This window comes from Lissotriton vulgaris, chromosome 2_1, assembly GCF_964263255.1.
Source record: "Lissotriton vulgaris chromosome 2_1, aLisVul1.2, whole genome shotgun sequence".
Taxonomy (NCBI): domain Eukaryota; kingdom Metazoa; phylum Chordata; class Amphibia; order Caudata; family Salamandridae; genus Lissotriton; species Lissotriton vulgaris.
Genome location: NC_141687.1, coordinates 1,809,159,000 through 1,809,185,498, shown reverse-complemented (window position 1 = coordinate 1,809,185,498; position 26,499 = coordinate 1,809,159,000). Strand labels below are relative to the sequence as shown.

At 47.5% G+C, this 26,499-nt stretch overlaps 1 protein-coding gene across 1 annotated transcript in view; it reads left to right on the top strand.

Moving 5' to 3' along the window:
- PTPN5 (protein tyrosine phosphatase non-receptor type 5) overlaps positions 1-25,504 on the top strand; it is a 529,877-nt gene extending 504,373 nt beyond the window's left edge. Inside the window, exons 12-13 of the mRNA XM_086957871.1 lie at positions 23,156-23,269; positions 24,142-25,504. Of these exons, the coding sequence (XP_086813997.1) occupies positions 23,156-23,269; positions 24,142-24,235 (208 nt within the window). The 3' untranslated portion in view covers positions 24,236-25,504. The remainder of the gene's footprint in view (positions 1-23,155; positions 23,270-24,141) is intronic.
- Positions 25,505-26,499: the final 995 nt, after the last annotated feature.

Here is a 26,499-nt window from a genome sequence, read left to right as displayed (position 1 = left end):
AAGCTCTGAGCAGGAGCACTCTGAATCTTTGCCCAGAGGCAGCTCACCTTTGTCAGATTGACTTGGCAAGTTTGTCTCGATTGTCTGTCAGGTCTCCAGACAAAGAATCTTGAAAAAAGTTTCAAAGTCCATTGTTTTAAGGTTACAGAGGACATGTACACTCTGACAACACCCAATGTTACTAGTGTATCAGGAACAGCACTTAGGGATCAGGCTTACTCTAACAGTCATTACCTGCTATAATCTTTGCAAAACTAGGCAGCTCTGTTACTCCTGAAGCTGCCTAATTTCAGTGCTGTCTCCAAAAAGATTCAGGATCTACATTGGCTGCCACTGGTGGACAGAGTGAAATTGAAGGTGGTCTGTATGGTTCACAAGGCTTTGCATTGCCCGGGCCCTTTATACATTCAAAACATGCTTACTAGGGGTTAGCGGAGTTTGCGGAGTTTCACTCCGTGGAATTCCTTGCACCGCCAATGTGAGAGTAATAGCAGGGACTCTGCCAAGGTGGGCAGCTGCAGATGGTTGGGGTTAGGGTTGGTTTCCATGCTGACAGACCCCTCTGGGGTGGCAGAGTGGGCTAAAGAACGGTGATGGATTAAACCCAGATCCTTTGACTGGGTGTGAGTGTTTGATTGATTCAGATGCTCCGTCCATCACCACCCCCTTTTGTACCGCTTTTGGCCGCCATAAGTGTGGCAGGGTATGCTCAGACGTGAGTCCCTTGCTCACTTTGCCACTGGATTCAAGCAAGCCGGGCTGAAGACGGCTGGAATGCCAGAAACCGGCCCTAGGAAGCTTGTTTCCGGTCCAGGGAAGACATGGCTTGGCAGTTCGGGCTGGACTGTTCCCATGAGGCACAGGGTCATACTGATTTGTATATAGCCATGTCTGAACTGGGGTGGCAGGGTGGGCTAAAGAACGGTGATGGATTAAACCCAGATCTTTTGACTGGGTGTGAGTGTTTGATTGATTCAGATGCTCCGTCCATCACCACCCCCTTTTGTACCGCTTTTGGCTGCCATAAGTGTGGCAGGGTATGCTCAGACGTGAGTCCCTTGCTCACTTTGCCACTGGATTCAAGCAAGCCGGGCTGAAGACGGCTGGTATGCCAGAAACCGGTCCTCGGAAGCTTGTTTCCGGTCCAGGGAAGACATGGCTTGGCAGTTCGGGCTGGACTGTTCCCATAAGGCACAGGGTCAGACTGATTTGCATATAGCCATGTCTGAACTGGGGTAGCAGAGTGGGCTAAAGAACGGTGATAGATTAAACCCAGATCTTTTGACTGGGTGTGAGTGTTTGATTGATTCAGATGCTCCGTCCATCACCACCCCCTTTTGTACCGCTTTTGGCCGCCATAAGTGTGGCAGGGTATGCTCAGACGTGAGTCCCTTGCTCACTTTGCCACTGGATTCAAACAAGCCGGGCTGAAGATGGCTGGAATGTCAGAAACCGGTCCTCGGAAGCTTGCTTCCGGTCTAGGGAAGACATGGCTTGGCAGTTCGGGCTGGACTGTTCCCATGAGGCACAGGGTCAGACTGATTTGCATATAGCCATGTATGAACTGAGGTGGCAGAGTGGGCTAAAGAACGGTGATGGATTAAACCCAGATCCTTTGACTGGGTGTGAGTGTTTGATTCATTCAGATGCTCCATGCATCACCACCCCCTTGTGTACCGCTTTTGGCCACCATAAGTGTGGCAGGGTATGCTCAGACGTGAGTCCCTTGCTCACTTTGCCACTGGATTCAAGCAAGCCGGGCTGAAGACGGCTGGAATGCCAGAAACTGGTCCTCGGAAGCTTGTTTCCGGTCTAGGGAAGACATGGCTTGGCAGTTCGGGCTGGACTGTTCCCATGAGGCACAGGGTCAGACTGATTTGCATATAGCCATGTCTTAACGGGGGTGGCAGAGTGGGCTAAAGAACGGTGATGGATTAAACCCAGATCTTTTGACTGGGTGTGAGTGTTTGATTGATTCAGATGCTCCGTCCATCACCACCCCCTTTTGTACCTTTTTTGGCCGCCATAAGTGTGGCAGGGTATGCTCAGACGTGAGTCCCTTGCTCACTTTGCCACTGGATTCAAGCAAGCCGGGCTGAAGACGGCTAGAATGCCAGAAACCGGTCCTCTGAAGCTTGTTTCCGGTCCAGGGAAGACATGGCTTGGCTGGGTGTGAGTGTTTGATTGATTCAGATGCTCCGTCCATCACCACCCCCTTTTGTACCGACAGACCCCTCAAGGCAGGCCTGAGACAGCCTCCTTCGCACACCCCACATGGAATGCATATGTTGCGGTGTAGTCTCTTAGTTGCAAGCAGTGCAGATTCGATTGCCTGAAAGTGCACAGGGAAACTCAAGTCTGCCATTGGTTGCCAACGTTTTTCTGCCAACCTCTTAACTCCAAGTAGAGAGCGGAGTGGCAAAACTCTGTAAACTCCACCGGCAGAGCGGAGTTTACTGCCCATCCCTAATGTTTACATGCTATTCCCCTCAGTGAGATTTAAGATCTTCCATAGCCAAACTGGTGGTCATCCCAAATCTAAAAAGAGCCACATGGGGTGGCAGGAGGTTCTACTATCTAGCAAGCAAACTTTGGAACTCTTTGCCCCTTGTCTTTATGTATTCAACCCAGCCAACCTCTCTTTACAAGAATACTAAAGACATGGCTTTTTGTCACCTCTTCTAAATATTTTTGTGCCTTGTAGACAGGTGTCTGAGGTTTCCGCTAGAGCCAAGATACATTTGTATTTGCGTGCTCTATAAAATACTTACTTACTTTCTTACTTACCAGCCTGATCCATGGCATGGCCAGTTGGAACTGGTCAATTAGGCTCTTCAAGGAAGTTAGGCCTCCTCTAGCTTCCGTGTCCCTGTAGCTTAACGGAAAGACTGCCAACTGACCCTTAAAGTCTACTTCTTTCTCCTGGGTACAAGTGGGAGCATGTCCAGCCCTCAGGGTTCTCCTTACAGATCACAATAACAGGTGCAGTTCTCCTGCTGTCTTCCAAACGTCCATCAGTGTTCTGAAGAGGGTGCCCAGGGGGGCGGTCACATTTACGCCTGGCACTAGTTTTTAAGGGAGGGTGATTCCAGGCATCTCTTGACTAAAAGCAAACCATTTCCCAGGGGTAACCCAAACCACTTTTGCTGTTGTTACTGTGCACCCTATTGCAAACACTCCCAGAATGCCCATCTTTACCTAAATCTAACATGGCAGAACCTTTCTTCCCTTGTGCAGAGTTTCTGTGCCCACTTCACAGTTGTGGCTAGAGAAATTAGCAAACCTTTCCCTGTGATCACTCAAAACCAGTTCTGAGAGCAGCTCCTCTCCCACTGGGATTAATGCTGGCTGACTAAGAAGAGACTATATTGGGGCAGGCTTAGCTACATCTGTTTGTGACAGGCAAGCCCCTACCAAGCTGCTACTGTTTGAATAGCCAGGTCTTGAGGAGTCGTCAGAAGGTCTTCGGTCTGCTGTAGGAGGAGAGGAAGGGTGTTCCATGTCTTGGCAGCGAGGTGGGAGAATGATCTTCCAGCGGCGGTCACTCTCTGGATGCGGGGGATGGTGGCGAGGGCGTGGTCTGCGGAGCGGAGATGGCAGGTGGGGTTGTAGAGGCTGAGTCCGCTGTTGAGGTACGCTGGTCCGGTGTTGTGGAGTGCCTTGTGTGCGTGGGTGTGGAGTTTGAAGGGTATCCTCTCATTGACAGGGAGCCAGTGCAGGTCTCTCAGGTGGGGTGTGATGTTGCTGAAGCAAGGGATGTCGAGGATCCGGCTTACGGAGGCATTCTGGATGCGTTGGAGCCATTTCAGGAGTTTGGCTGAGGCTCCTGCGTAGAAGGCATTTCCGTAGTCCAGTCTACTGCTGATGAGGGCCTGGGTGACCATCATTCTCGTTTTGGTGGGGATCCACTTGAAGATCCAGCAAAGCATGCGGAGGGTGTTGAAGCAGGAGGAGACGACATTGACCTGTTTCGTCATGGAGAGTGTAGAGTCGAGGATGACTCCCTATGTTGCGTGCGTGGTCGGTGGGTGTTGGGGGTGTTCCTAATGCAGTCGGCCACCAGGAGTCATCCCAGGCTGAGGGAGTGGATCCGAGGATGAGGACCTCCGTCTTGTCCGATTTCAGCTTCAGTCGGCTGTTCTTCATCCAGTCGACGACGGCCTTTATTCCTTCATGGAGGTTGGTTTTGGCGGTGTGGGTGTCCTTGGTGAGGGAGTGGATCAGCTGGGTGTCATCGGCGTAGGAGATGATGTTGAGGTCATGCCATCATGCGATGTGGGCGAGCGGTGCCATGTAGACGTTGAACAACGTTGGGCTGAGGGATGTGCCTTGGGGTATGCCTCAGATGACCCCGGTGGCTTTGGAGCGGAAGGGGGAAGCGGGCGCTCTGAGTTCTGCCAGAGAGAAGGGAGGACGTCCAGTCCAGGGCCTTCTCTTGGATTCCGGTGTCGTAGAGGCGTGTTCGTAGTGTGCGGTGGCAGACAGTGTCGAAGGAGGCTGACAGGTTCAGGACGATGAGGGCCCTGGTTTCTCCATTGCCTAGCAGAGTCCTGATGTCTACGTGGCAGCGATGAGGGCAGTTTTGGTGCTGTGATTGGTGCGGAATGCGGACTGGGACGGGTCCAGGATGCTGTTCTCCTCGAGGAAGTTGGTCAGCTGTTTGTTGAAGCCTTTTCAATGACCTTCGCTGGGAACGGGAATCGGGAGATGGGTCGGAAGTTCTTGAGGTCCTTGGGGTCCGCCTTGGGTTTCTTGAGTAAGGAGTTGATATCTGCGTGCTTCAGCTCTCCAGGAAGGTCACTGTCTCGAAGGAGATGTTCATGGTTTTCAGGGGATGGGGTGCAATAGTGCTGCTGGTTTTGTTGAAGATGTGGTGTGGGCAAGGGTCTGCCGGGGATCCGGAGTGGACGGTGTTCATGATCTTGATGGTGTCGTCGTCGTTGATGTTGGTCCAGGAGAGCAGGCAGTTGGTGCGGGTGGTGGTCGTGGGAGCGGGGAACTCAGTGGTTTGCCAGGGTGGTCACAGCGTTGAAGTTGTCCTGGATGTCTGCGATCTTGCGATGGAAGAAGGTGGCCAGCGAGTCGCACAGGTCTTGTGAGGGTGGGATGTCATTGGTGTTGGAGCTGGGGTTAGAGAGTTCCTTCACGATGTTGAAAAGCTCTTTGCTGTTGTGTGCATTGTTGTCTAGGTGGTCTTTGAAGGAGATCCTTTTGGCGGATCTGATGAAGTGGTGGTGTCTGCGGGTGACGTTCATGGATCCAGTTTTTTTCGAGTTTTCGGCAGGTTTGCTTGAAGGCCTGAAGGTCTTTGGTGAACCAGCTGGCTTTCTTGCTGGTGTGGGTGTTGGAGGGCTTCTTGAGCAGGGCGAGTGTGTTGGCGCAGTCGTTGATCCACTGACTCAGTCGAGTCTGTGGGTGGGCTCCTGGCGAGCCTGGTGGAAAGCTGGTCTTTGGTGACTTTGTTCCAGCAGCGGAGCGGCATCTGTTGGGTGCGGTGGTGCATGGTGGGTTTCCAGAAGGTGAAGTGGATGCAGAGGTGATCGGTCCAGTGGAGCTCGGTGGTGTGGTTGAAGGAGACATGGAGCTTGCGGAGAAGATGGGGTCAAGCGTGTGGCAGGCGGAGTGGGTGGGTGTAGTGACGAGTTATCTGAGTCCGAGGTTGGCGATCAGGGTGGTGGAGTTGGTGTCGTTGTTGTTCTCGAGGTGGAAGTTCAGGTCCCCGAGGAGGAGGCAGTCCGTGGAGGCGAGGGCGTGTGTGCTGACGAGGTCGGTGATGGAGTCGGTGAACTGTGCTCGGGGTCCAGGGGGTCTGTAGACGAGGGTTCCTCTGAACCAGGCATTTGTTTATATGCCTAAAACAAATAATGCCCCATTGACCCCAGGTGGCTTATAGGTGAGCAATTCAAACCTGAAAGGGGGATATAACCAAAGGCCTATTTTACTAGACTGGTCCCTGGGACATTGAACCTGCTGACTTCCAGCCTGCTTGTGGCTCCCTTGAAATCTGGCGGGTGTGGTGCTGAGAGGGGGTGAGGCGGGACTGTATTTGCGGGCACTGTCCTCTGGCTCCCAGCTGAGAGATGGTACTGTGCTGCCCCATCCCCCACTTGACAACTGCTTCAATTGAGGTTGAGAGAAAGCAAAGTGCGCTCTCGGATAGCAATACATAGGTGGAACTACTCATCAATGCTACTGAGCGCACGTGAGTTGCCACCGAGTGACCCCCTTACTAAACAGCATATCAGAGTGCTGCACTGCCACTTGGAGATGGGGAACATTGACAGCCAACACTCTAAGCTGCTTTTTTATGATCACAAGAACTCATTTGTGGCTAGCATCGAGTCCCCTACATCTGCAGAGCAAGCAGTTACAACAGAAAATTGAAGGGAGGAAGAAGCATATGTAAAAACTCTCCTTCATGCAATGCAAGTTAGCCTGGTGTGAATAGGATCGAAAATGGATGTGTTGGACTCTAGAATGGAGTGGCAAAATTCCAGGCTGCATGAAGCGGAGCAGCACATCCCAGATACAAAGGATGAGATAGCAGCAAAGGGTGAATGTCTTCCTAACATGAAAAAGTACTCAAGCTGATAACTGATAAAAATGAAGATTTGGAGGCAAGATTGCATCAACATAATATTCACATACTGGGAGTTCACGAACATGAGAGTCTATGTGGAGAAGATGCTAGTAAATATATTCTGCCTAGATGTCTTTTCCCCGCCTCTTGTGGTAGAGAGAGAGCGCAAAGACCACTTGCCAACAGACCGCCTCCTGGAGCACCAGCTAGACCCATTAATTTCTTGCTTACTCAAGTTTGGAGACCAAGCTACTGCCCTCCGTATGGGCCGAGAGAAACAGACATTGATATTTGAGGGGAATACGGTGTCCCTCCTCCCGGACTTCACCATTACCATACAGGAGGCAAGACAGAAATTCACTACCATCAAATAGAAATTCCAGCAACTCACCATACAGTACGCTATGCTCTACCTGGCAAGACTGCGTGTCTCCCACCAGGGGAAATAAAATAAATGTTAAACTCCGCAACAAGATACCGAATTTCTGCATAAACTTCCTCGAGATGAAAGATGGGGATTCACTTGTCTTCTGAGCCTCTGAGCTTCTTCCCCACTAGCTGATTTGGACTAAGATGAAAAAGATGTGGAACTAATGCTGCTGTGTTGTTGGGCGGCTGTGGCATGCTGCACACCTGACATTTAAAACGATGAGCCTTGCTGCACCCATAATAATGGGTCCATGATATGGAACAGGGGGAAGAAGGTGCGCCACTAGCAGAATTTCTTCAATACTACTCTGCTTATCCGGTAGAATCCAAACTTTATGGACTCCAACAGTAGGCCAATTGCCATTGGTAGTGGGAGCTGGTAGACGCCGGCGACACTACTGATTCTTCTGACACCCCTGACATTAGTTGGAGATCAACCAATGGCACTTTGATTTCCCCTATGGTTGGATGTCTCTATATGTTTAGCATGATTGTTCTAGACTTAAGATCAGGTTTTGCATGTGGTTTACACGGTTGGTACACTTGAGGTGGGTGATTTGCCCTGGTGGGATTGGGCTAACCGTGTGTGGGGGGGAGGGAGGGATCCGGGGAGAAATGTTGTGGATGCAGATGCTGAGAAGCACGATGATGCAGTCAGGTGGTGGGCATGTAGTCCTCAGGCACCTAGACTCAGATGCCTTGGCGCTATCCTACTGACCATACAACATGCTCGCACACAGTTGGGCCTCTAGACTGCTGATATGTTTGACTAGGAACATAAAATGGTTCAATAGCCCCTGTAAGATGTGACAGGTGCTTTCATGACTAGATTGACATCACATACATTTGACACTCCAACAGTAGACTCACTTCCTTGTGCCCAACGTGGTGAATAGTTGTTTGACTAACTGGGCATCAAATAGACTGCTGTCACTGTACTCCTCTTACTCCCAAGGGTTGGCCTTATTTATCAAGGAGCACGGTCCCATACCATATGGGGTATATCATTTGAAGATCATCACCTGTCACCTCCCCTTGCCCCATATCATGGCAATCAGATGTGAGCTTAGCCTGCGAAGAAACCCCTGGTCAGCAGGGTGGGAATGGTGAAGAAGTATAGTAGTTGCAAGAGTACCAGCATTTTAGAGACGCTATGTGCCCCATAGGAGAGAGCAGTGAACTGCGCACCGCAGTTAGTGCCCAACCTATATTTCCATCCACCAGGGCTTTTTTTATCAGTATGATATACTCTGATCCCCAGATATTTAAAAATGTCATGGCTCTAGAGAAGGGGGCAAGTGGGAGCCTCTGCCACTGTTTGTCCACAGTTCACTGTTAGGGAATGAGATTTATCCCAGTTCATCTTCAGGCCAGCAGCTTGCCTGAAAAGGTGCAGTAGGTCTATAAATTGAGAGATGTTGTTGGCATCCTCATGAAGGTACACTAGCGCGTCCTCTGCATATAATGAAATTATATGCCACCAGTCTTTGACCCAAACACCACAATCTGGAGACCTTGCGTGGAGCACACACGCAAGGAGTTCTTTTGCCAGGGCGAAGATAATTGGCGAGAGGGGATTGCTCTGTTGTGTACCATGCTCAATGTAGAGCGGGTCTGATATAATAGCACATGTCCTTAGGCCACTGGTGTATTATATAGCAGTAAAATCCCTTTCGGAAACCTTAGCCCCACCTCAAATCTGTGGAAGACCTCCTTGAGGAATTTTGACCCCAGAGTATCGAACGCCTTCTCAATATCGGGAGAGTCAACCCAAGCTTTGGTGATGGATCTCGTTCACCCAGTCCTTTAACATAAAAAGGCGGTGTAAGTTCAAGAAAGTGTTCATACCGGGAGTTTATAACCATTATTGTCTGGGGCTATTATGTGTTGTGCTTTGGTTATCAGTTAATTTGCTAGCATCTTCCCAAGGATCTTATAATCGGGATTCAGAGGGGACAGGGGGTGATACGTCCCAACAACAAGGGATCCCCAGCTCGTTTGGAAATTACTATTAGTACCATTTCCTGTAAAGATGGGGAGTGTGCAGATTGATATACATGCAGGAGGGGTGGGGTGTGCTGTGATGCAAAGGCGGTGAAGTACTCCATGGGCTACTATCCATGCCGGGGGGTCTTACCTCACGCCATTTTTTTAAGCTTTTGAGATAACTCATCCCCTGTCATGGGGGCTTCTAGTTCCACTTGATGGGATTTCTGCAGTTGGGGGAGGTGCAGCGCCTTCAGGAACATCAGTGTTGCGAAGGCATCCACTGCCACCAGAGACGCATACAACGTGCTGTAGTAGGAGCGGAAGCCAAAGTTAATTGCTTCTTGTTAGTTGACAACATTACCTATCCTGAATAGTAGAGAAGGGGGTAATGGGTGACTGAATGAACTAGCAAGGCCAGGAGTCTGCCTGCTTGTTTCATAGCTGAATACTCCCTGTAGTCCATGGCACCCAGTTTAACCAAACTGGCCTTATGAGCAAGTCTAGCCTGCTCTAATGGGAGAGTGGTTGTCTGGTCCAAGAATAATACTAATTTGTGTTTTCTGATTTCTGTTTCCAAACGCTGAAACTCCTTCCGCAACACCAACTTGGTGCCGTAAAACATTTTGATGGCTAGACCACCTTAAACGCATCCCATTTTACCTGGGCATCTGAGGCAGGTCCCTCATTTTCAATAAAGTAAGAGTCCATGTGGTCAGAGAGAGTGGGGCAAAATACTGTATTCTGTAGGCATTCCACAGACGGGTGCCAGGTTGATATTTGCGGCCAGCCTTTGCCCAACAATAAGAAGAGGTGGAGTGGGCTATGATCAGAGGAGATGTGTCCCAGGCAATGAGCCCTGGAGAGTACAGCAGTGCTGCAATAGAAGAGATCAATTCTAGTTTGAGGATCCTGCAAACTGGAGTGATGTGAGTGTTCCCTAGCTGTTTGGTGTAACCAGGGCCAGGCTTCCAACACCTGAGTGTGGGACAACCATTACTGCAGATGTTTCGACAAGGCAATAGACTGTGCACCAGGCACCGGCATATGGGAAACATCTAACACCACATCCTGGACACATTTGTAGTTTCCCCCAGTAACATGGAGCCAGCATGTTGAGCAATAAAAAGTGCCTGGAATGAGATTAGGGACACAGGGAGTCCATATAACAGCCCTTCCACTTCCACGTACCTTCCCCCTGGTTTGGTCTTAGTGTACAACACAGAAAGTGGCACCCCTGGAGTGAACAGTGTGAAAACGCGCTGGCCTATCTGGTGTTCATAGTTTCCACCACTGTACCCCGCCAGCTCTTGCGAACCCACTCCAGAACAGGGGAGTAGAGGTGGGTCTCCTGGAGAAATGCCATGTGCACTCTGCGTCACCTTAAATATTGGTTGATGTGATACCTCTTGCAATAACATTCCAGGTCATAAGCTGGTATTTTGTATTAGCTCCATGTTCACTGTCAGTCATGCCCAATACAATCCCCCACAGGCATCCCTAGTCCCACAGCAATGCATACCTTAAAAAAGCAGGAGAGCATAATAAACAAAGAAAAGCAAAATCAACTTCCCAAAACCGGTTCCCAGGCCAGTGCACCAATGGGCACCCAGGCAGCAGCACTGTAATGCAAAGGAGCTTAGTCACATAACATTCATGAATTGTAAACACTGTGCAAGGGAAGGCTTAGGGTAGCGTGGCAGCAATGTATGCACTCGGTAAGGAGGCCCTTGTCACAAGTCCGCCTCAGGAATTAGAGGCCCCATCACTGAACCACTCATAAAGAGTACTTACAGCAAGGTCCCCACTTGGCTAGGGCCAATATCCAGGTGCAAGGTGACCCACATGACTTGTTCAGTATGGGTAACCTATATCAGGTCATATGCTGACATAAGGGTAATGAACAGGCCCCCTCACAGCAAGGCCTTAGCCAGAGCCAACCCTGTCTCTCATGCAGCATTATCGAGTCTCTTGGCCTCACTCAAAGGAATGGAAGGAGTTGCAGAGTGCTACTCAACCACTGCAACCTCCTGGGCTCTCTCCTTTGCCACCTGCTCATTCAAGGGGCCCACCTTCCTGCCTTTGGCATCGCTGTACTTTGCAGCTAGCAAGTTCTCCTTCTCCTGTGGGAGGCAGGGCAATGCCTCTATAGTCTAGCCTGGCACATGCCTCTCCAGGGATCATACAGAAGGTGGTATGGCTCTCATGTATCATCTTTAGACTGGCAGGAAACCGCAAAGCATACGTAACGTTCAGAGCTTGAAGTTGGCACTTCATCTCCAGGAAGGAGAAGGAAGTCCACCTCCTTTGTACATCCGCGGTATAGTCGTGGAATATTTTCAGCTCTGAATTGTCAATCACCCAGGGCCCTTTTGCCTTTGCAACCTGTAGTATATGGTCCCTGTAGTTGAAGAGGTGGGAAACCACCAGTCTCAGAAGGGCACTGGGAGGGGATGGACTACCCGGTACCCTATGGGCCCATTCCACAGGGCAAAAGATAGATAGTTTGCACCCTAGAACAGTCTGTGCAAGCCCTTCATTGAGGTAGAGTTCCATGTTGGGGCCTTCAGTGTGTTCCGGCAGATCTACAATTCTCACATTATTGCTGAGGGATCAACCTTCATGAATCCTAAAATTATTTCCTGAGGTAGCGTACTTCCTTCTGGAGAGCTGTGATACGGAAGTCTGCCTCCAAGACTGCATGCCTGTCCATCGTCAGTGTACATTCCGAGACCTACACTCAGTATTTAAACTTCTAAGGTCTTCCCGCATGAGACTCATGTTGATTCCCAGGGTGTCTATTTTGGTTTTTTGAGAGTGATCGGACAGTGTCCTCTTCAACGTCATATTAGTAGGCTGCAAAAGCACCCCGAACCATGGGGTCAGTCAGAAAGGCAGGTATGCCTGCGGGCAGGAAACTACTTAGTACCTATCTCCTCACTGTGCCCTGGGGTCTCAGTCGTGATAGAAACAGTGTGCCTAAATCAGTACACAAAGTTCCCCCTTACAGGCAGGCAGTATATCGGGGGGATGGAGAGAGGGGGGCATAATGCAGGTCAGAGTTTTTGTGAGGAACATAGTGGGGAGAGTGAACTCGCTGGGAATGGTAGCATAACACAATCAAAGCCAAGTGGGGGAGAGCGCCAGGGGCCCCTCCAGGTTGCTGCTTCTCACACCTAATGCAGTAATAATGATCCAGGGTGGGAGTGCTGGGAGGGTGGGTAGACGAACTGCAGAGCCCCCTCCGAGATGTCCTGGCAGTCAGGGTAAGATAACATGGAGAGAGGCAATACAGGCACCAGCACCAAGGTCACCCCATGCACCTCCCCGGTTGCACCAGGAGGCCAGGAGGCTGTGACCACCGTGGGAAAGCCCACAATCTCCGGCACCCCCCCGCCATAGGTCACAGCCCTATATTGTTGGAATTCATTGGATTTGTAGTATGTTCTGGGCTGCACATTAACTGGGGGAAATAATGAATATTTACACTAACAGCCAACACACTGCAATTTACCCTGTATGTTCTACTGCATTGGTGTGCTGAGGAACTCAAGTATCTGGGTTTCTGTATACTTTGTGACAGAGAGGTTGTTATGCGCACAAATTATGGAGTCACACTTGAGGCCATGACCGACCACATCTAAAGTTGAATGTTGCGCCTGCTTTTGTTGCCTTTCCGAATAGGGCTCATTAAGATGCTGCTGCTTACCAAACTGTTCTACTTGTTCATAAATATACCACTTCCGCTGAAAGCTGCATTCTTCAGGGCACTTAAAACACTAGTACACCAGCCTGAGCCGGGAAACAGCCATGGATAAAATGGGAAACATTCACACTGCCATGCATTTCTGGGGGATTTGTGGCTTCAGACCTGGAAGTTTATTTATGCATTCAGGCTCATTTTGCATTCCACTGCCACCAACCCTCCCCCTTCCTCCCGCACCTGGCAGTGGAAACAGATCACATGTCACCAGTTCCACTCCCCCCTTAGGTACCCCTCGCTCCTTCAACACCAAACAATCAATCAATCAAAGAAGGATTTGTTAAGTGCAGCTACTCACTCAAAAGGCTCTCAAGGCGCTGGGGGAGGAGGAGGGCGCGCAGCTCCTTAGCACTCACAGAGTATCATTGAAGGTCAAGTGGGTCCAAAGGTCTTCCATGGCCCACCAGGGTACATGCAGATGCCGGACGCTCATGGTGATTGGTTCAAGAGCCAGGTCTTGAGGTCCTTCAGGAACTTGGATAAAGTAGGTGTCTGGCGGAGGTAAAGAGGGAGGATGTTCTGTGCCTTGGCCACGAGGATGGAGAAGGAGTGGCCTCCTGTTCTGGTCTTCTTGATGCGCTGCACCATGGCGAGGGAAAGCTGAGCTGAGTGGAGGGATCGATGGGGTGAGTGGAACGAGAGGGGTGGTTCATGTAGGTGGGGCTGGTGTTTTGGAGGGCTTTGTGAGAGTGTGTGAGAAGCTTAAAAATTATTCTCTTCTCAACGGGGAGCCAGTTTAGTGCCCGCAGGTGTTGGGTGATGTGGCGGTGGCACAGTAGGTTAAGTACTAGTCTGGTGGAGGTGTTCTGGATGTTCTGGAGTTTGCGGGTGAGGTTCTTGTTGAACCCGACGTAGAGTGCGTTGCCGTAGTCCAGTCTGCTGCTGATGAAGGGTGGGTGATGATTTTCTTGTGTTCGAGGGATCCAGTTGAAAGTTTTACATAGGAGATGGAGTAGTGTGAAAACAGGAAGGGGTGACAGTATTGATCTGGTGGTCCATTTTGAGTTCGGAGGCCAGGATGATTCCGAGGTTGCGTTTGTGGTCCATGCATGGGGAAGGGTTCCCGAGGGCAGGGGGCCATCAAGTGTTGATCCAGGCACCAGGATGTGGCCCTATGATGAGTACTTCGGTTTTGTCTGTGTTCAGTTGTAAGCAGCTGTTCTTCATCCATCTGACGACTGCTTCCATTCCTTCTTGAAAGTTGTGTTTCGAGTCATTGGGTTCGTTGGATAGGGAGAGGATGAGTTGTGTGTTGTCTGCGTACTATACAATATTGAGTCTGTGTGATCTGACAATGGAAGAGAGAGGGGCCATGTAGACATTGAACAGAGTGGGGTTGCTGGAGGATCCTTGGGGGACTCATCAAGTGGTTGGCGTAGGCTCCGAGAGAAAAGCAGGGAGTCTGACCCGCTGCGTTCTGCAGGAAAGGAATGAGCGGATCCAGTCGAGGGCTTTGTTCCGGATTCCGGCATCATGGAGGTTGCGGGCTAGGGTGCGGTGTGAGACTGTGTCAAAGGCCGCGGAGAGGTCCAGGAGGATGAGGGCCTCAGTCTCTCCTCTGTCGAGGAGGGAGCGGATGTGATCTGTCGCAGCGATGAAGGTGGTTTCTGTGCTGTAGTTCTACCTGAAGCCTGATTGGGAGGATTCGAGGATGTTGTTCTCGTCGATGAAGGAGGCGAGTCGGCTGCTGACAGCTTTTTCAATGACTTTCACCAGATATGAAATTGGGTTTCTGGTTGGCAGAGGTATGCACACTGTCCAAGCAGGAACCACAATCCTAGTCAGGGTAAGTCAGATACACACTAAAACATAACATGTACTCACCCTCTGGTAGCTTGGCACCGAGCAGTCAGCCTTATATAAAGAGACAATGTGTAAAGTATTTGTGCAACACAACACACAGCAACACAACAAAAAAACTCCATACTGGGTTAGGAAATAGACAATATTTATATTAGTAAATCAAGACCACAATTATAAAAATCCAATGAGTAGAAGTCAAGATATGAATTTTTAAAGAATAAAAAGTGTTCTAGCATTTAGAAGTAATAAGCACCAATGGGGGATATCTGGTCATGCTTGGCCGATACAAAGTCAGCAGTTCAGACTGACCATAATGGCCCACAGGCCAGGGACAGGAGTCACGCAGGTCCGGTGAACAGAGTACCTTGATCCTGGTCACAACATTGAGATCCCGGTGCAGATGAGTGCTACGTGGATGTCGAGCCCTCAGTCACTCTAAGGCGTCAATTTTCTCCACTCAGTAGTGGCGATGCATCGTTTCCGTGGATGAATTGCTGAGTCGAGATGCGTTTGTTATGAAGTGCGATGTGCTGGTTTTCTCCACACAGTTTACGGGGATGTGCCAATCTCTCCACACTGCTGTGGTGGTGATGCGCGGTTGAGATGTGCTGGGCTCTTGAGGCAATGTGTTAGTTCAGAGAGCAATGCACTAATTCTACTCCTGCAGCAGGGTCAATGTGCCAGTTCTGCTACACACAGACTGGAGAAGCGTTGATTTCTCTGGTGCAAGTATCTGGGTCCACTTCCAATAGAACAGGCACAGGAGCAGGTGTAGCGACTTTCCGAGCCCTGATTATCAAGCAACGGGAGGCACACCAACAAACCCTTGATGATCACTTTGTTTGCAAGGCAGAGTCCACCTCGGCAGGGTCAGAAAGCAGCAGGCAGCAGGGCAGCAGAGTAGAGAAATAGATTTTCCAGAGTCGCAGTCCAGTATGGTGCTAGTCCCAGACGCAGCACAGCATTTCTTTTGACAGAATTTAGTTACATGCCCAGAAGTGTATTATTTGGTGGAGTCAGAACCCCAGTCCTTACACCCAGTTGTGCCTTTGAAGTGGGGTTGACTTTGAAGTGCAGAGAAAGAAGTCCTTTCTTCCCAGCCCTGGCTCCAAAATAGCTGTGGGAGATAATCAGCCCTTTGTATGGGGGCAGGACATGTCCTATTCTGGTGTAAGTATCAACTCTTTCTTCCCTTCCTGCCCAGGAAGAGCCATTAGAATCCAGATGAGCACTCAGACACACCTAACCTTTCTGTGTTTTCTGGCTGTCTAGAGTGAATGAACAAAGTGTAGCTGTCACCCACCCCAGGAGTGTATTGGGTACAGGTGGCAGGCACACAGAGCTTTAAGCGAAGAAAAATGCCCACTTTCTAAAAGTAACATTTCTTAAAATAGTAATGTTTAATTCAACTTTACCAGTTCAGATGATTTGCCATTACCATTACAAAGATATAAAACATGACACAGCTACTCCTTTCTAATCCGGAATTGTAGCTTTAAAGTGTATTAGGGAATTCCCAGTGTTAGCCTATCAGCGGAGTAGACCTCACAGTAGTGAAAAACGTATTTTGGTGTTTTTCACTAACAGGACATGCAAATCTCAAAAGTACATGTCCTAACTTTTACTTTCACAATACACTGCCTTATGGTATATCTAGGGCCTACCTTAGGTGTGAAGTGGGTGTAATAAAAGGACAATTTCAGGCTTCAAGTCAAAGTGGCAGTAAAACTGCACACACAGGCTCCACACTGGCAGGCCTGAGACAGGTGTAAAGGGAAACTTGCATGGGTGCCAAAGTCAGTGCTGCAGGCCAACTAGTAGTATTTCATTTGCAAGGCCCTGTGTATATGATATACCTTTTTACAAGGGACTTACATATAAATAAATATGCCAATTGTGTATACAGCCATGTTACCATGTTTAAGGGAGAAACACATGCAGTGTAGCACTGGGCTGCAGTGGGACAGTGTTCAGAGTCCTAAGGCCAACAAAATTAATAAACATAAAGTGGAGGTAAGCAGGGAATGTTTTTGGGGAAAGACCACCTTAAGGATGGCAGGCCTAACACCACACTACTGGGCCACCTTTATACACAGCCCTACTGGGCAGTTTGTCACCCAAAGCTCCTGCTACTCTGTAAGCTGTTATGTTATGTTGATTTGTATGACCTGTAAGGCTATCCAGGAGCTAGAGCAGGAACATAGGGCAGGCGAAGATCCTAGTTGAAATGCCAAGTCTTCACTTTCTTGAGGAAGCTGAGAAGTAAAGGAGCTGCCCTGATGTTTTGAGGAAGTTTATTACAGTTCTTAGAGGAGAAGAAGGAGAAAACACGCCCTCCTGACTTGCATCTGTGGATGCGCGAGACCCTTGCAAGGGTGAGAGAGGTAGAGCAGAGTTGTCTAGAGGGTGGCAGAGATTAAGTCAGTTGTTGAGGTGTGGAGAGCTTTGTAGGCGTAGATGAGCAGCTTGAATTGAAATGAGTGGGGAAGTGTGGCTCAGGGGTTAGAGGCGGCAGACCTGGAGCTTGAGTTCGGCCCGGGACCAGGGTTCAATTCCCCGCCTCGGCGGGTCTTGGGCTCAAAATTCCACGGACTCGTTAATTCTCGCTCCGGTGCCTCCTCGACTCACGGGTTCACACTCTGCGACTCTGGGCAATAGCTTGCTTAATCTCCACAATGGCCCCTCGCGGCGGGATGCCTGGCTTTCACCTTGTGGATACCCTGCCAGGGTTATCTCTAACCCTGGGCAAAGAACTACGCTCCGTTCGCGGAGTTTGCGGAGTTTCGGCAACTCCGCGCTCCGCGGAGAACGCAAAGTTGTTGAATACTCCGCAAACTGCTGCGTAGCGTAGTTCTCGCGCGCTCAATAGCATTTTCGCGTGCGCGAGGATGCTTGTCGGTAAGATCGAGTTGCCGAACACGCAGAAACTGCAATCTGGCACAGAATAACTCGCGAACACGTTAGTAGTGACCGGAAATAAGGAGACGCGAGCGGGCGGGACAAACCTCATGGGTAACTTCGCGCGCTACACATCCCGAGCATGCAGGCAATCAATCAATCAATCAATCAGGATATTTGTATAGCGCGCTAATCAACCAGAGGGTCTCAAGGCACTTGGGGGAGGGGGGTCCGCTACTGCTCGAACAGCCATGTCTTGAGTTGCTTCCTGAAGCAGAGGTGGTCTTGGGTCAGGCGGAGGTGGTTGGGGAGGGAGTTCCAAGTCTTGGCTGCCAGGTAGGAGAAGGATCTTCCTTCCATGGTGGATCTTCGGATGCGTGGCACGGCGGCGAGGGCGTGGCTGGTCGATCGTAGCTGGCGGGTGGGAGTGTAGAAGGTCAGGCGGTTGTTGAGGTACCTGGGGCCCAGGTCGTGGAGGGCCTTGTGTGCGCGGGTGAGGAGTTGGAACGTGATTCTCTTGCTGACAAGGAGCCAGTGAAGGTCTCTCAGGTGTCCGGAGATGTGGCTGTGTCGGGGGATGTCCAAGATGAGTCGTGCGGAGGCGTTCTGGATGTGTTAGAGTCTTTTCTGGAGTTTGGCTGTGGTTCCGGTATAGAGGGTGTTTCCGTAGTCCATTCGGCTGATGAAGAGTGCCGGTGTGACCGTCTTCCTGGTTTCGGTGGCGAGCCATGGGAAGATCTTTCGGAGCATGCGTAGGATGTTGAAGCATGATGATGAGACGGCGTTGACTTGTCTGGTCATCGAGAGGGAGGAGTCCAGGATGAAGCCCAGGTTGCGTGCGTGGTCCGCTGGTTTGGGTGCGCTGCCCAGGGCAGGGGGCCACCAGGAGTCGTCCCAGGCGGAGGGTGATGATCCAAGGATGAGGACTTCCGTCTTGTCTGAGTTCAGTTTCAGGCGGCTGTTCCTCATCTACTCGACTACGTCTTTCATCCCTTCGTGTAGGTTGGTTCTGCCAGTTCCTGGGTCGTTGGTGAGGGAGAGGATCAGCTGGGTGTCGTCGGAGTAGGAGATGATGTTGAGGTTGTGTTGGCGTACGATGGCTGCGAGGGGGCTCATGTAGACGTTGAAGAGGGTGGGGCTGAGTGATGATCCTTGTGGTACGCCGCATATGACTTCGGTGGCCTTGGATCTGTACGGGGGGAGGCGGACTCTCTGGGTTCTTCCGGTGAGGAACGAGATGATCCACTCCAGTGCCTTCTCTTGGATTCCGATGTTGCTGAGGCGCTGCACTAGGGTGCGGTGGCAGACCGTATCGAATGCTGCGGAGAGGTCCAGGAGGATGAGGGCTGCTGTTTCCCAGTTGTCGAGCAGGGCTCGGATGTCGTCAGTGGCTGCGATGAGGGCGGTCTCGGTGCTGTGGTTGGTGCGGAAGCCGGACTGCGAGTGGTTGAGGCTGGTTGGGCGAGCGCAATTGGTGATCCACTGTGTGAGGTTGTTGGCTGCTTGGTTGGGGTCCGTTGAGCTGGCGGGTGGGTTCTGGCTCAGTGAAGTGGTGAGCTGGTCGGTGGTGATCTTGTTCCAGTTCCTGCGGGGAACCTGTTGCGGGTGGTGGTGAGTCGTGGTCTTTCTGAAGCTGAAGTGGACGCAGCTGTGGTCTGTCCAGTGGAGCCCGGTGGAGTGGCTGAAGGAGATGTACTTGCTGGAGGAGAAGACTGGGTCAAGCGTGTGTCCGGCGTAGTGGGTGGTGGTGTTCACCAGTTGCATGAGTCCGAGGTAGGCGAGGTTGTCCAGCAGGGTGGTGGTGGTGTTGGTTGTCGTTGTTGTTCTCCAGGTGGAAGTTGAGGTCCCCTAGGAGGATGTAGTCAGCGGAGGCGAGGGCGTGCGGGCTGATGAAGTCTGCGATGTCTTCGCTGAATTGTGTGCGAGGTCCTGGGGGTCTGTAGATGAGGGTGCCTCTGAGTGTGGTCTTGAGGTCGGTGTGTATCTGGAAGTGAAGATGTTAAGCGGCTGTGAGGGTGTCGTCTGAGTTGGTCGTGATGCGGATGGTGTTCTTGTGGACGATGGCGATGCCTCCTCCTGTCTCGTTGACGCGGTCTCTCCGGGTGATCTTGTATCCGTCCGGGATGGTGACGGCGATGTCGGGCACTGAGGAGGCGTTCATCCATGCTTCCGTGAGGAAGGCGACGTCTGGAGATGTGGTGTTGAGCAGGTTCCAGAGTTCCACGGCGCTCCCGAAGATGAAAAATGGCTTGCGAACTGGTCAAGCAAGCTACTACGCATGCTCGCGGAGCTATGCGTAGTTCGCGGAGTGCAAGTGCATCTTCGCGTAGCTCGCGGAGTGCGGCTACGCGAACTACGCCCAGGCTTAGTTATCTCACAGGGGAATACCAGGACGGGTTCCCTAAGCAAGCGCTGAGATGCCCCAGGGTAAGTCGTGCGCTATATAAGTTTCATTCATTTCATTTCATTTCAATTGGCAGCGTTTCTGGATGGGTAGCCAATGTAGTTGAGTGAGGTAGGGAGTGATGTGAGCTCTGCTGTGGACATCTAGGATGAGTCTGGCAGAGGTGTTTTTGAAGCTCTGGAATACTTGCATGAGCCGACTAGAGATGACGATGTAGAACATGTTGCTGTAGTTGAGTTTGCTGGTTATGATGGCCTGGTTGACCGTGCATCTTGTATGCTATGATGTTTATCTGATATGCATGACATGTTATCATTAATGCTCCTTTATGCATTCCTTCTCCCAACTTTCTGTAATTTTGGCACTATTGTGGACACTGCTTGTAGTGTTGAATAATAATCTAAATAAAATATTAATAACAAATAGAATATACTACTCTTGCCTAATAATCTCTGCCATTACAAGGATCAGCAAGAAGTGGTTCTTGTGAATAATAGTGCATGACTCATAACAGTGAGGAAACAGAGGAAACATTACTATTTTATGATCTCCAACATGAATATTTATCAGACAAAAGTACATTGTATAGATGAGAGAGGTAATCAGCTACAGTTCTATGTGATACTTTGACATCCCAACACTGATGTAGTTGATGACCAGTCTTTTTCACGTAGTCACACATCGCTATCATAAACTTAAGGAGACATTCTCTTGCTTTGGTGGTATTATGAGAACTCTAAATAGCATGTGATCATTTGGACTGCAGTATTTTTCTTTAGTTAATTCAACAGTTTGTATGTCAGATGCGACTGTTCCTTACTTTCTTCTCTGTTGGACAGCTCAAAACATTGTTCAAAAATGTTCAGTCAAGTTATTGAAAGTGCTCAAAAGGGCTCTAGATTCTCAATTCTCTTAAGTTATATTTGTGAAATTACTCACCTTTGCTGATAAAACGGCAACTTTAGTACAGCTGGTAAGACATGTCTCTAGATGCATTGTTGCTAGCATGACCCACTCAGCCCTTTTACCTTCAGTATATCATTACAAGAATATAGGCTGCATCTACATTCAGCTCATAATATTGTAAATCATAGGAAATATAGAATCAGATTCATATTTAAATTTCATTTTAGTAAATATTTACTAGGCTTTTGTGGGAGCATTGCAGTGATAATGTTCATTTAGTTGTCTCTTGGGGGGTAAGTTGAGTTGGCCGCTTTGACTTTTCTGAGCTTCTTACTGTTCTGTTTATTATAGGACCTGCTGCTACTTATGCATGGACTCTGTTTTTGATTCATGCTTGAACTTCGTTTTTTCAATAACTGTCTCTTCTGCACTGCTGCGTGTTGGAGGGTGCAGAATTAGGTTTCATTGTTTTAACATTTTTATTAACCCGTTGGCTGCTTCGAACGTTCTGCGCCAGTGCTGAACGTTCGAAGAAACGGGGGGGCAGGGAGGGGGGGGGGCTGCGTCGGCCAACGGACTTGCGCAGTACTACCGAGGTAGTGCTTGTGACGACAGTTGGCTGACAGCAGCAGCCAACGGGTTAAGGGCACTGTGTGACCACTTTTCCCCTTGCCTACCGGGGGGGACCAGGCTTCTGCTTCCCTAGTTCCTGCCTCGAGGGAATCACAATTTTTACTTGTCTCGTTTGGGACATTGGCAAGGCGCCATCTTGCATGGTTAGCAGTCTAGTTTTTTTACTTGCCTGCCCTAGCTCTTACCTAATGGGAGAAGTGACACAGATGCGCAGTGGATTCTCGGGGGTAAACTGAGTTGGCCACTTTGACTTTTCTGAGCTTCTTACTGTTCTGTTTATTATAGGACCTGATGTTACTGATGCATAAACTCCGTTTTTAATTTATGCATGAACTTCGTTTTTTAAATAACTGTGTCATCTGCAGTGCTGTGTGTTGCAGAGTGCAGGGTTCGTTTTTATTGTTTTAAAATTGTTATTGAGGGCCCTTTATGATGGCTTTCCCCTTACCTTTTGGGGATGACTGGGTTTCTGCTTCCATAGTTCCTCCCTCGAGGAAAGCACCATTTTTACACGTCTCATTTGGGACATCGGCAAGGCACCATCTTGTAGGGTTAGCTGTCTAGTTTTTTGACCTGCCTGACCTAGCTCTTATTTAATGGGAGCCGCAACGCAGACTTTCACAGCGAGCGCAACGCTGGAGCACCAAAGTCATGCCCATCTGCGCCCGGATTGCGGCCAGCGCCAGCCATGCTGCCCAAATTTCCTGCTCCCTGTGCATTGCTTGGTCTAAAGACTGTCTCCTGTACATGAACAAATATCATTCCAAAATGGCTGCTGTGAATGCGCTCCCATACATGGCAGCCATCTTGGTATGGGATTTTTTAAAGGAAAAGAAAATGTATTTTCTGGTGTGAGTCAAGATATCCCTAAAGCTACTTCACAGCCCGCAAAAACAAGGGTACCCCTAAGTAGGTTTTGTGGGTCCTGGCACGAGAGCTGCGGATGAAGGGGGATTTAGTGGGGGTTTGTTGATCTGACTATATTGAAGATTGCATTATGATGTTGATATGTAAACCAATCGCATATTATAATTACATCTTGTATTCTATGAAACCTCAGTAAAGATCATTTAAAATACATAATTTAAGGATGACTGTTGTGGGTGGGATGCATTCTCCATGGCCATCTTTTAATAGCATTTGTTAAAATATTCCAAATGCAATCAAAGATGGCCTCCATGGATTCACATGCATCCATGGCAGCCATTTTTCAATGCACTTTCGTTTGTTTTAAACCTTTTCCCAAATAGCCACAGTGGAAACTTGTAAATTCAATGCAGCTACATGAGCCAAACAAAAAGAATTGGCAAAGTTAATAGGTTTAACTGCTGAGATGGATTGTCTTTGTCAATGCTTGTTTGTATAGAAATAACACAAACTGGTGTCATACTATTCATGTTACTGAATGATAAAAAAAAGATTGAAACAAACTAATCTTGATTCAAACACAGTCCCAACTAGCACATGTGGAGGAATGCACTTATTATGGAGTAAGGTAGTGTGAAGTCAATATGCGCTACACTTGACCGAGTGCAGATTTCATAGACTTCATTGCCTGTTACACAAACAGAAATGATGATGTAAATGGATGTGTCTCTGTGTCTTTGCTCCACTGCTAATCTTTGGTAATGTTGTCACTGATATGGTGTTCCACAAAGACACTACGGTTAGTAAACAGTTTAGAGATCACAATTAATCTACCTGAAAATAATAAAAGTAACAATAACATTTTTTCTTTTTGTGTGTTATCCAGCGCAGGTATAGGAAGAACGGGATGTTTCATTGCCACCAGCATAGGCTGCAAGCAGCTGAAGAATGAAGGTGTGGTTGATATTCTAAGAACAACCTGCCAGTTACGGATGGACAGGTAGCTCAACTTTTTAAAATCCTTCATGTACTTTCAGATTTACTAGAAGGGAGAACATGTTTCAGAATTGTTTTTTATTGCTATTTTCCATCCATACCAGATGTTCTTCAGCTTTAAGAAAATAATACAAACATACTCATTGCAACAGTGCACTTGTGACTTTTCTTTACTTTTTTTGCTTTCTTTGTTAGGGTTGAGCCCAAGCGCAGTAGCTGGGAAATAGACAATATGCTCTAGTCTAGCCAACACGTAAGAGAAGTAAAGATGATTTTTGCACAAATTGAATAAACATTAGGGTATCCTAACATTTTTTTTAAAATAAGTAATAAACCGTATTAACATTTGCAGCACGTTTACAGGAAAACAGAACTGATAAAAATGTACTTATTAATTCAGGTTCTATAGCCCTAATTTGAAGGTAATATGAATAGTAACTTCCTCTAGTAGTTAAATTCCATCAATCCAAGATTTGTCTCGTGTTTATGATTTTGCTGATGCCAGTCCTGGCAAAACCTTGTTGTTTTGAGAAGTCCACAATTCTCAATGTGCTAGATTGTCTGAAATTTGCACCAACGTTTGTAGGGACAATGATGATTAGTCTGTAAACACAACCTCAACATGACAAATCAGATTATTGCTGAAATGCTGTGGAAATCTGTCCAATTTCCCTAATAAAACTAACCCAACAAATTAATCAGCATTACTTGTTACTGTGTATTAGGAAAACAAGCACACGTGCCACTGTGTTGAGGCAGCAGGAACATTTAATTTTTGCTGAAAACAAAGTACATTACTTCCTCTGTTCTACGTCAGATTAGTGATAAAAGACTAAATATTCCGATTTGATTAATATGCATTTCCTTTTGTTTTAGGGGAGGAATGATTCAGACATCGGAACAATATCAGTTTGTTCACCATGTTCTAAGCTTATTTGTAAAAAATCTCTCAAAGAAGGAGAAAGAATGAAAAGCAAGGACAAAACTTATGGCTGAAACCAACAGAACTCTTTTCGGGTCCGAGTAATTCCAAAACTGGTTGAGGCCAAGTGGAATGTAACAATCTTGAATGAAGATTTCTCATTTCTTATAAGAAATATTTTTGATGTTTTTATTTGGTATTGCTTTCTTTAATGCTCTTGTTTCCATCTTCAATTAAGGACTGAGATGCTGTACTATTGTTTCTACAAATCGTGGCAGGATATATAATGTTCACCAAAAAATGGAATTATTTGTATTACAAATACAAGTAGATAGCTTCATTTGTTACAGAATGTTTTGAAACACTGTCTGTTTGCTATTTATAAAATATGTGTCATGCCAATATTACAAATGCAATGTGAAACTGTTTTAAAATGTCATGCTAAGATATATTCTTTGTGTGGTGACTACTATAGAAAGTACATTTTTTAACTTTTCTGATTTGGTTTTCACTTCTTGAATTACCGAATACTGTGTCTCATGAATCCTCTGAGCTACTGTATTAAGTTGTCTATGCTGATTCATATTGAAATCATATTTTATAACTCACGCTTCAGTTGAAATTTTAAAGAGACTACTAATCTACTCTAGTCAAACACTGAGGAGGAGTAAAGAGAAATATGCAATCCATATTCAATAAGTTTCCTCTGGAGTCTCGAATTATTACAAGGATAAATGATTAACTATGGTAAATGAAGCAAAAACACATTTTCCTCCGGTAAATTTGAATAGATAGATATCTGAAGCTATCAATATGTCGCCATTATTAAAAAAAAACTTTCTTAAACACTACTTTGCAATAACTTAAGCTTGCACCTCAGCAGAACCAATTCCTATTAAAAAGTTCTCTATCCTCTAGGGGCTGACTGCAAACCCTTACTACTGATAGAAGTTTTAGAAGTGCAATGAGATTCTACACCAATGCAGGGGCATATATTGATTATTTTAAAGTACAACATCGTTTTAATAAATCAATTGCTTAAATGTAAACATGTATAAAGTCTCTCTCTCTTGTATCCATTTGTAAATTATGTATTTTTAATCTTTAAAACCTGTTATCTGCTGCAAATGTTCATATTTAGTTAAGCATGACCTTAGAAAAGGCACATGGATTTTGTAAGAGATGTTAAATTGGACAGGTGTACAAAAACTATAAATTGATAAATAAAGTGATAATTAAATACATACGTGGTGCTATTTAGAGCAATCAAGTTAGATATGTCTCAAAATAAATAAATGAATATAAGTAAACTAAAAACTGCCGAAGTCTGTTAAGATAATTACTGAAATGAGGCTCTTGTTTAATATATTGTTTATTGGTGGTCCACAGTGGCAATGTTGAACAGAAACAAATCATACATCTAATTAAGTCATGTGCAAACATGTCAGTAAAGAAACAGTAACGGAACGGTAAGAAACATAAACTCAAAAAGCCTGAATAGGCCAGTTTATTCTTCGTATTCTGCAACTTCCTTGCAGATAAGGACACTGTGGTGTTTGTGTTCTATACTGAAAAATCTATTTTATGCTGTTTGTCTTTTGATGGGCTGCATTATCTATGTTAGTGATATTTTTCTCTCTATTTTGCACATGAGTAATAGCAACATCTCTTCTCTCTCTGTGCCCACGAGGAGCAACAGCGTATGTATGTGCAGCATTGCCAACACACTATTTTGTGATCCGCTGTAGTAATGCAGACCCTGCCCATATTTTAACCCACCATACCTGTACAAACACAGATTTGCATGTTACCCAATTCATTGTGTATGCAGGAGCTAGGCTGCATTGCACAATCTCAGGTGTGATCAGTTGCATATGCATCAGAGAAACTTCACATTTATCACTCAGTGACCCCTATATACTTTGTAGCTTCAAACACTATTACTACAGTAAAAGTGTGTTCAGGGAGTGGGATCAAGATAATTAGGTCTTACACACTTTCAAATCCTGTGACGAATTATTTCCTAACTAGAATTTCCCATATCCTCTCTTTTTAAAAAAAGGGTTTTAAAAGGAAATATAATATTATATTGCACAGGATTATGAAGAAGGTGTCATAAATACATAACTGGATACACTGGAGAAGATCATCATGCCTAATCATATAATATGTACTACATAAATGAGTGGACAAAATGGGTACCAGGTATTTATGTCATTAAGAGTTCTGTAGATAGGTCTGAAGCAGCACCCATTTTTCACCCAGCTTCCCTGGTCCCTTTCATTCATTACAAATAGTAGACTTGAGTGCCA